Here is a 10,356-nt window from a genome sequence, read left to right as displayed (position 1 = left end):
CTTGTAGGCATTGCGGTTAACGGTTCTTTCAGCACTAGCCATAAAAAAAGCATAGTTGTAATTCTATACATTATATATGACCCTATGTGTTCTATATATTGCAACAGTTTTTAAAGTGTTATCATTTTAGGTCCAACTAGCCTACTTTTAACCAATAAAACAACTCGAGATCTTGCGTCTTTTTTTTCTTCTTCTTTTTTTATTGAAAGACTTGCAAACAGAGCACAATTTACATAGGGGCAGAAAATAGTGGATGTCTAGACTTGTTCAGGAGAAAAGCACATAACCTGGTATTACATAGATCCAAAAGCAGAGTGAACTTCAGAAAGACTTTTTTACATGATAAAAAGGAGCCATTAACAGTACCAAGTGAATGTGTCGACAAAACTGGAGAAAAATTAAAACATACCTTTTAGGCAAAAGTTCTGGAGAACTTTGAAAAAAATGTGGAAAGGAAATGTGTGTGTGTGTGTGTGTGTGTGTGTGTGTGTGTGTGTGTGTGTGTGTTATTGCAAAGCCTTTACGCAACATTTTGCATCTTAAGATGTTTCCCCAGCTCTCCAACAGGTGTGGAGTAACTCACAAGACTTTGAGTGACAGTTCAAGTTTAAATACACTATATAATAAAACAAATCTCAATCTCCAGCAGCAAATGGAAATACTTGATCAGTTCAGTTTCACAAACGTCTGTACAACTGTGTGACTGCAAGTTCATAATTGCAGCCTTACTGTAGAATGAATAGCTACATAAATAAAAAGGAACAAAAAATAATGAAATGGATCAGCTTGGATATGAGGAAGTGTACAACATGGGAGTAACCCAGTTCTTTGTTTGTATTTACAGTTCATAGGGAATAATGCAATATCATAACACTTCCTGTTAACTCTCACTATTAGCTGAGAATTTTCATCAAGCTTTTCTGACTTGTGTAGATTTATAATTTGCAAACTGTGCTGAGTGCTTGGATTCCAGTATGAGGAGGTTGTATGGTGAGCAGTCATGCGCACAATCTGGATTTGAGATGCAAACAAACCTTTGAGATCTTTCTCTTTGCAGCTTACAGAGAGATCCAGTACACTACTCCCCCTACACTCTAGTCGTAAGAGTATTTGAATTCAATAAGGAGTTTTCTCTCAAACCAGTATGAACACAGAGTCTAACCAAACAACATTACATGATTCATTTTCTTATAGGGAGTAAATGGATGATACTTCTGGGTCTTTAAGCCTTCAAATTTATACTATAAATTCAATGTTACATGTGTTGTTGCATCATGGACATCTGCTTCATAACCCCCTGCCCATCCCAGCTCTCGGGGACTGGCTGGTACGAGCAGCATCCCTCTGTCCATCCATGTCTTCTTGCTCTCCTGCAACCTGAGGTGAGGATTGTGTGGGTGGGGATGGTGGGGGATAGGAGGGAGGAGGGATAGTAAGGCGAGGGAGAGATGGCAGCACAGGCCTGGGAGAAGTTGGAAGAGGCGGAGGAGTGGCCGAGGTTGCAGTCGTGGAGTGTTGTGAGGAGCGTGCACGGGAGGTGGCTGGAGAGGCGTGTGTGCTCCTGGCACGTGGTGGTTCAGCGGGGCAGTCACTGATTTGCTCTAGCAGCGAGGGCATGTCTCCCTCAATCTTCTCCAGCACGGCGGCCATTTGCTTTTCTATCTGCTCGATCACACTGTCCATTTGCCAGTCGCTTGTAGTGCTACTCCCACCTCCTCCATGTGGTAGCCCAGTCCCGTACATCCCTACCCCTGCTCCACTCGTATACAGGGAACTGTATGGACTTCCATAGCTTCCTGCCATCCCCATCCCAATAGTCCCAACATCTGGACTGTATGGTGTGGCGTGACGGCCCAAACTAGCAGAGCTGCCTACTGCATAACAACCCTGTCCTGTCACAGGACCTGGCCTCGCTATGCTAAACTCAGCGCTGTATCTGTCTGTTATCCTGGCATCCCCTTCCCTTCTACACACGGGGCTAGCATCACCCCTTAATCTAACTCCTAGTCCTACATCTGCCCCAACTCCAGGCACCATTGCTGGAGTGACTGCCACTGACCTCTCTGCCACTGCATCAGGTACTTGTGTCTGACACCAGCTTCCGTCAGTCTCATCCTTTTGCTCCCTCTGCGCGGCTGGCCTCTTCTCTAGTGAGGCTGTTCCAACAACAGAGGCTGTGTGTAGAGGGCCATGGAGCGTTGCAGCCATCTTACGTTTGCTGCTGGGATCAGGGGAGGTGGATGTGTGTTTTTTGTCAAGGTTAGTGCCTAAAGAACCGTCCGACAGGTTGGAGGGGTCAGGCGTCATCACGGGAGTCGGTTTGGATTCTGGAACAACTTTATTTTGACCCAAATTGGCAGCTATTTTCCTGGTTCCATCACCTGTTGCTTTCTTTGCACCAACCTTATCAGGCTCCTCCTGTGTGAGTTTCGGGGCTGCATTTGATTGGCTTTTCTGACAGAGAGGCTCCTGAATATCTGATGGGGACGTTCCTACTGATGGGATAATGCTCATCTTTACCTCATCCTGTTTTTCTCCGACCTTACTCCTCCCCTCATCCTGGTCCATACCTACCGGTGTATTTTCAACAGAAACTTCTAAAGACACACTACTTGACGTCAACCCTCCATCACTCGTCCCTTTGTCTCCCTCATCACTTGTTCCCTGTGACACACCCCCTTTACTGTCTCCTGCCTCCTCACTGCCCTGAGCCTCGGCTGAACTTTCAGTCAGTGTCTCTGAATTCTTCAATCGTTGCATGAAGGTGGTGACACGGATCGCTTTCTGAAAAACAGACAGAGGCAAAGAAAAAAGGAGAGAAGGATAGCCGTGTGAAGAGAATTAGATTTACAGTATGTTGCTTTTTTCATTAACACCCATATTGGCTTGTTTTCCTGAAAGAAAAGAGCAAAACTTTGATACTATAGTTGGTTATTGCAAAGCATAAAAAAGAAGCTTCGAAGACAAGCATTTGACAAAAAGCCTGTCACGGCACCATGATTTAGCATCATTATACTAAGAGCTGAGATGTGATTAGTGCGAAGGGACAGTGCAGTAAGACTGGTGTCAGTTGTTTACTTCCAGGAGGCTATGACATATTATACCCTGGTTTAAATCAATCTCAAGACTCACTCTCTCCAAGCCACTCCTTGAAAGCTTGTTGTCGGAAAAAGGTTAGCGAACAGATAAGTGTAAATCTCCTTCTCCTTCACTCTTACACCCATCTGACTCCTTTCAAACTACAAACACTTAAGGAGTAAGGGAAAATGTGTGAGCTTAGCAGTTGTTTCTAAACCAGGGAATTGATTCTCTGGAAGTGAAAAGCCATTTGGACACAGAAATGTCACTGAATGCAAGATGGCTCAACTGAGTAGCTTCTGTACAGCTTTAAGTATGACTTGAATGTAACACTGAGGTACAGTATGGGGCAATGAGCCAGGATTCATGTAAGAGGAATGACAGAGGGCCTTATAGTTCAAATCACTGCGGTTCAACAGTCCACAGTGGCCTATATCCCTTATATCCTTTCCATTTCTTCCTCTCCTTATCTACACAAAACTACACAAGCAATGAGCAAACCATCTTCCCTGTTGCTGATCATTATCTTGTTTTTACCAATATGGTTTCATAGACTAGTGCAGATGAGGAATAAGAAAGGAGCAGAGCGGGCCACTTTGAACATCTGGGTCTTAATCCAATGAAGAAAAGTGGGGCAGAGTGGATGGATCTCTTCTGGGACAGGACAGGAGTGACAGTGGGCAGGAACAGAGCTTATGATGAGAGTTTCACCAGCCCAAACATGGTCAATACATCTCAAGGCTGACTGAGGTTTAAGTGTTTGCTGATTGGTTGATTATTATAGACACATTTACCAATAGAAGCCTCTTTTTAAATCAAGAGGATGTTCAGCCATTAGAAAGATGTTTTGTTATTGAATCATGCCAGACTGAAGGTGAGTTTCTGCCCATGCTCTGTCCTTCCACTCTCCCTCATAATGAACTACAATACCTTCAACTCCTGGGAATCACATGGGAAAAGAGAGAAGAGGGTTATGACTGTTACTTATGCCGTTAGGTCAGCACTGCCATCTTGACTTCCCCCTTCTTGGTCTTTAGCATTTAAACCCCCAGGAACTTCCTTATGACCACCATATAATTTGCAAATGTAAAACATACCTCTGCAGAGTTGTATGCTGAGCTAAAAGCACCTCATGTGCAATCATCATTAGAAATAGATCATTATAATCATTGGTGTCATTTTCTCTGAAGGCATCTTAATTATTGGCCCTAACTTTCATCTTGTTCCTCCTCTTTTTTCTCTGCTGCTTATGGCTATGTTTTCCCCAACTTCATGAACTGTTACAGAAAGAGAGTGAGTGAATTCATACCCGCCATTTGGCCTTTGCAAAGTTCTTCTCAAACTGGGCACACACACCATCCTTAAGGTTCTTCTCCGATGCACCATTCCCTGCAATCCTGTCACAGATGACAGACAGCATACAAGTGAGTACTAATCCTGTGGATGTGTGCCAAAAATGTTTGTGCTTTTGTGGTTATGTGCACACAATTACCATTCATGCCAAAGTGCATCCTGTGCGGTGATTCTCAGCATCTGGTCCACCTCCATGAGTCGACAGACAAGCTCCTTAGCTGAGAGAGAAACAATGAAGACAAAAGGTGGCGTTATCTGTTATCTATGAAATTTTCTTTTTAAAACAGAGAATGTAAATTTTGATAAATCATGGAAGATGATTAAATGTTTGGTTGTTAAAAGTGACAAATAAGAGCTATGTGACATTAAATATATTACTTTAAATAGCTCCTTTAAATTTAGGCTACTGCTGGACAAGTAGACTTTTTTCTACCAACACGTCCAATGCTTCATGCCAAAAAAACTGTGTATTTATTGCCATCATGTGGTGGAGCTATGTACCTGCAGGTGAAATGTCATCCCAGTATGGAGAATCAAACTCAAAGTCACCAGCAACAATGCGACAGAAGATGATGCGATTATGTAGATCTGTGTTCTCCTCCTCTGTCTCATCATAAAAAGGAGGGTTACCTGATAAGCTGCAAAAGGGGAACATGCATAAAGAGACCGAGCAAGGGAAGGTAATTCGAAACCTTGCAAATAACTTCTGGAAATATCCTTCAAAAACAACAAAGAAATTATTCAGCTGGAATTTTTATATGCAGCTCAGTTTGTTTGCACTGCTCGTTGAATTATAGCTTTGGTAATTACTTATGGAAACTCACAGTATGAACATAATGACACCCACAGCCCAGCAGTCCACAGGACGACCATATCGGTGACGAGCCACCACTTCAGGAGCTGAGAGGCAGCAAAGAGAAGAGTAGGCATACAAAGAGAGAGATGAAGAGAGATTTGAGTGGCTGGGTTTTCATTTATAAACCATTGCACGGCATTCATAATTCCACCCTGCACAGACAAGAGCTCACTTTTTCGCATTCCTTATTTATTTGTCTAATTACTCATCTCAGCATTATGAATAATGACCTTTTACTGGAGAGAACCAGGCCAAAGCACAGTTCTGCACTCCAACTTACCCTCACATACACCTCAGAGGGGAGCGAGACACACAGGAGATGAGAGGATATGAAAAGAGAGGAGGAGTGGGAGGAGGGCGAGAGTTAGGTGTTCTCAATTCTGTGTACATGTTTTACTGGGTTTCATGACTGTTTTTCACTATAACGGTTCATCTCTGACAGATTTTGATCTTACAGTAAAAAGCACTAGTAAGAAAAGACATCAAAAAGGTAAAATATGCCCACAGGCCTATATTCACAAACAGGATGTAAAGCTAATGGAAGTGCATATGAGTATATGAGAGACAGAGAAACATAGAGAAGTAAAGTTATATATACAAACAGAAGCATACATGGTGTTAAATAGAGGGTATACTACCTAGGTACTCTGGTGTTCCACAAGGCTCTGTGATGGGTCCGTTCTCAAACCGGGACAAGTAGAAGTCTCGCAGAACTACTTTGTTGTGGTTGTTTTCATTGTAGTACATCAAGTTTTCCAGCTAAACAAAATGAGGGACATACAGTATTTAAGTATTCTCATGTACACACAGCCTGAGCTCCTCCACACTATTGAATTGGTTCATTGCTACAAATATATGGACATTGATAATAAATAATACCACTGCAACCTGTCTCAGCATTGTGATGATGGTGATGCTGTTTAGACCATTGAGGACTGGTTGGGATGATGATGGCTGGATATACACCAGGTTGGATGTTGTGCTATTAGTAGACATTGTATTAGGAGAGCATGTGTGGGGATTTGAGCATATGTTTTATTATTTTATTATGTTCAATGGAATTTTTAAATAATATTTTATGCTGAAATCTGTCTGTGTTCTGTGTTCAATTTCATGGGTATACAGGACATAGGAGTCAAGACCATATAGCAGTATATACAAAGAAATTTGGGCTTCTACCAGTAGGGGGAGTCTGAAGCCCAACATCCGAATAGGTTGATAATGGGGCCTCAAGATATGAATCTGTCTATGTTCGCGTGCATCACTAGAGATTGCATTAAGCCATAAAGTCCGTGTTTACTCCCTTGCTAATGAGGTTATCAAATGTTGAGTCATTAAATGAGATGGCAGTGCAATGTATTTATGTGTCTCCAAAGAGATTCTGCTGACTATACTGAAAATTATTTTCTGGGATGTAATAGTGAAGAGAGAGCCACCCAATCAAACAATCTGTTTGTTATATTTCTTCCTGCATTTTTAGAGGCATGCCATCAGTCATTTTATTGCTATGACATTCTCCACACTCGGACGCATACCATGTAGGGAGAAGGAGAAAGGAGTGTGTACCTTTAGGTTCCTGTGAACTATGTTGAGGGAGTGTAAGTACGCCACAGCCTCAAGGACCTGTCTGATGACATTGGATGCGTCTCTCTCTGTGTAATTCCCTTGGTCCAGAATCCAGTCAAATACATCTCCTCCTGTGGCACTGCATCCAGTCAAACACACACACACACACACACACACACACACACACACACACGCACGCACGCACGCACACACACACACACACACACACACACACACACACACACACACACACACACACACAAACATAAGCACACACATCTGCAAATATACTAATACAAATGAATGCAAGTTGGTGTAACTGTTATCCACATGCAACAAAATAATTCACTTTAAGCTTTCAGTAACACAGTTATCAAAAGCCCTGTGCTCCTGTTTTTTTTGTTCATTAGTAAGGCAATCTGCTTCTACTGGCCTAAGGCTAGTAATGCTGAGCAAATACAAATTAGAGTATTGGTCATTACTCTAAAAGACTTGGTTACCTTGGGAGAGTGTATAAATGATGGGTGTGACCATCACGTATCGCCCTCAGCATGGAGGACTATTGGCTGGGCAAACATGTGAGCTTTGAACAGACACCAACTCATAAACAGACACACACACACACAGATGACTGCAATTACTTTGAGTGTCTCTCTTTATCTCAGTAACAGAAGGGAAATAATTTGCCCACTCGGCTCCAATCAATATTATTGCTTTCAAATAAAGTTTCAAATGTTAAAAAAAATGCACTAGTCACAAGTGACGTATCGATCTCAAGCTCTCTGTAGAGACCCTATTATGACCAAGCAGTGCTTCAGGAGCACTGAGTAATGTTGAGTGTTACTAAGAGCAAATATCTTATACAATCTAACACCTTCCTCTGTTGCTGAGGGGAGCAACAGAGCACACAGTAATAAAGGGTAGACTCAACCCCTACCCTCTAGCTGATGGAGTGTGTACTAAGTGTGTGTGTGTGTTAAGGTACATGAGGGCACATACATAATTAAGACACACACACTTCAGTACACATTGCTTACACAAAAAAGATAAATAGTGAAACAGTAAAAGAAACGCTCACAGTTCCTGGATGATGAGGTATTCTTTCCGGGTCTCGAATGTGTCTATCAGCTGAAGGATGTTTGGATGGTTGATCCTGGAACAGCAAAAATGAGTCACAGACTGTAACCTTTCAACAGTGAAGGGTCACACATGCAACTGAAGGGTGCTAACTATTCTTTGGCTTTTAAATTACCTTATATACAAGATTGCGGGGTGTAAATCTCTTTAGCTTGGTAGATACTTCAAATACAGCTTACATTATTAACCAGGGTTATTGCATGGATTGTGTAACTGAAAATATGAACAGAAATTACAAATAACTCTCGATAATTCTCCCTCTCTCTCTCTCTGCCTCTCTCCATCCCTCAAACATACATCCATCTGTGCACAGACCGACTGCTTACAATTTCAGGATCATGATTTCGTTCTTGGCAGCCTTGCGGACTTTCCTGCCGTCTTTCTTGAGGAATTTCTTGCAGACAAACACCTTGTCTGTCTGTCTGTCCTTAGCCAAGCACAGCTCACAGAACTCCTTCCTACGCAAGAAAAAAAATAGAAAGACAGACAGAAGACAAGGCAGAGAAGATAAATATAATGTTAGAGCACAAAATATGTGAAGATGCTTTTGGAAAAAAATGATGGATGTTGTTATTGCCCAAGCACACAGCATAATAGGGAGACAAAGTACACTGTTTTTGGTGAAATACAGTCAAAGAATTGAATTGGGTCGAGAGTCACTGAGTAGAATGAAAGGGTCATAAATAACAAATCCGAAATGGGTCTATGGCTATCATGAGCTATCATTGTCTGGTTTTGAGTCGTTAGGGCATACAGTGCTTAAGGCAAATGGATTTTGAGAAGCTGTGTGATGCAAAAATAAACTACACATTTCACATTAAATCTTTCATGGCCAATAAATACTGTCAAGGAAAATTCAATGGTGCTCTTTTCTTTCTTTCTTTCTTTCTTTCTTTCTTTCTTTCTTTCTTTCTTTCTTTCTTTCTTTCTTTCTTTCTTTCTTTCTTTTTATATGTAGACTATTTGTGAATAGTTCTAAACATTCAAATGTAAAAGTCCCCCTCCAGACATGTTTTAAGTATGTGAAAATACTCTTATATTTTTTAAAAATGCTTTTCCCACGTAGAAAAACACTCTGAAAATGGGCTGGAAGCACATCTACTCATCACCCTCAATGAGAAATTCTCATGCCAGGTTCAGACAGGAGGCGGAAGAACAACAAACCACTCACGAAACGCTGCCCGCTTCCTTTTGGCTGGAGCTCCGTGGCCAACTTGACGCGTGTGTGTGTGTGTGTTTGTGTGTGTGTGTGTGTGTTTGTATGTATCAGTGTGTGTATGTGTGTGTGTGTGTGTGTGTGTGTGTGTGTGTGTGTGTGTGTGTGTATGTGTGTGTATGTGTGTGTGTGTCTGTTATATAAAAGATGAGCAGAAATCTCTGAGGCCAGATGCTGATGTTGCCATATGGCCTTACACTGATTGGTATGAGTGTATGTGTGTTTGTGTTTGTGTGTGTGTGTGTGTGTGTGTGTGTGTGTGTGTGTGTGTGTATGTGTGTGTGTGCGCCTTCAATGTGTCAAGGATGTGTTCATGAGAAGAAAACTTTTAGTATGCGGCCAGTCAAGCAGCAATGAGTTTCACATATCTTTCAAAATATGTCCAAAATATTTTTTTTGCTTTTTTTCAGGCATGACACAGAATATTTAAACATAATAAATGATATACCTCCAACAGTGTGTTTCATGAACTGTCATGATCACAAATATACAGACATTTGTTTGGCTAAAAAGTGAAAAATGTGTCTCTTAAGTCTATTACACACTAGCCTCATGCTATTACCTTCTGTCATTTCTTCAGTAAAACCATTTGCCAAACCAAATCTGCAGGGAAAATCCAATTTGAAATTATTCATAAAGGGAATAAAGGCCATTTGGGAATACCCGAATGAGTCCATGAATTCTACATGCGAGAGGAGGGAAAAAAGGCAACAAAGATCCATGCATAAAGCTTAATGGTACTTACGCTCGGAGGACCTGTCCAATCTCATATTTGTCCGTGACATCAGACATGCTATCGTAACTCCGCCCATCTCGCAGGGCAAGGCACCCAAATGGCATGACGGCATTCAGCTAAGAAATAAAGAAAAAAGACATTTCAATCAATTTCGATCATTGCACTACAAAGGGGGAAAGGAAAGCATGAATTATTTTGATGACACCTTCAGGTAACACACAGATAAAGGGATTGCAGAGCAGCATGGATACGCATGTAAAAGCGGAAAAGAAGGACTGATGAAACTTTATGAAAGCCTCCAGTGGTTGAAGTTAGAGACACCAAGGTAGTGCCGTTACTATTAGCCTTGAAAATATACAGTACATTGGAGAACCACGGATACAGCTAAGTCTATTTCTGAACGAATCTGGATAC

General features: G+C 41.6%; 1 protein-coding gene across 1 annotated transcript in view; it reads right to left on the bottom strand.

Moving 5' to 3' along the window:
* Window positions 1-224: 224 nt before the first annotated feature.
* Window positions 225-10,356, bottom strand: part of camkvl (CaM kinase-like vesicle-associated, like) — a 36,267-nt gene continuing 26,135 nt past the window's right edge. The window contains exons 2-11 of the mRNA XM_078253975.1: window positions 9,952-10,058; window positions 8,317-8,448; window positions 7,932-8,006; window positions 6,854-6,992; window positions 5,926-6,046; window positions 5,256-5,331; window positions 4,933-5,069; window positions 4,571-4,649; window positions 4,388-4,475; window positions 225-2,784 (exon numbers count right to left, since the gene is read on the bottom strand). Of these exons, the coding sequence (XP_078110101.1) occupies window positions 1,288-2,784; window positions 4,388-4,475; window positions 4,571-4,649; window positions 4,933-5,069; window positions 5,256-5,331; window positions 5,926-6,046; window positions 6,854-6,992; window positions 7,932-8,006; window positions 8,317-8,448; window positions 9,952-10,046 (2,439 nt within the window). The 5' untranslated portion in view covers window positions 10,047-10,058 and the 3' untranslated portion in view covers window positions 225-1,287. The remainder of the gene's footprint in view (window positions 2,785-4,387; window positions 4,476-4,570; window positions 4,650-4,932; window positions 5,070-5,255; window positions 5,332-5,925; window positions 6,047-6,853; window positions 6,993-7,931; window positions 8,007-8,316; window positions 8,449-9,951; window positions 10,059-10,356) is intronic.

The sequence above is a fragment of the Sander vitreus genome, chromosome 7 (assembly GCF_031162955.1).
Source record: "Sander vitreus isolate 19-12246 chromosome 7, sanVit1, whole genome shotgun sequence".
NCBI classification, from domain to species: Eukaryota; Metazoa; Chordata; class Actinopteri; order Perciformes; family Percidae; genus Sander; species Sander vitreus.
Note: the sequence above shows the minus strand (reverse complement) of the source record. Positions and strands in the feature narration are given on the sequence as shown.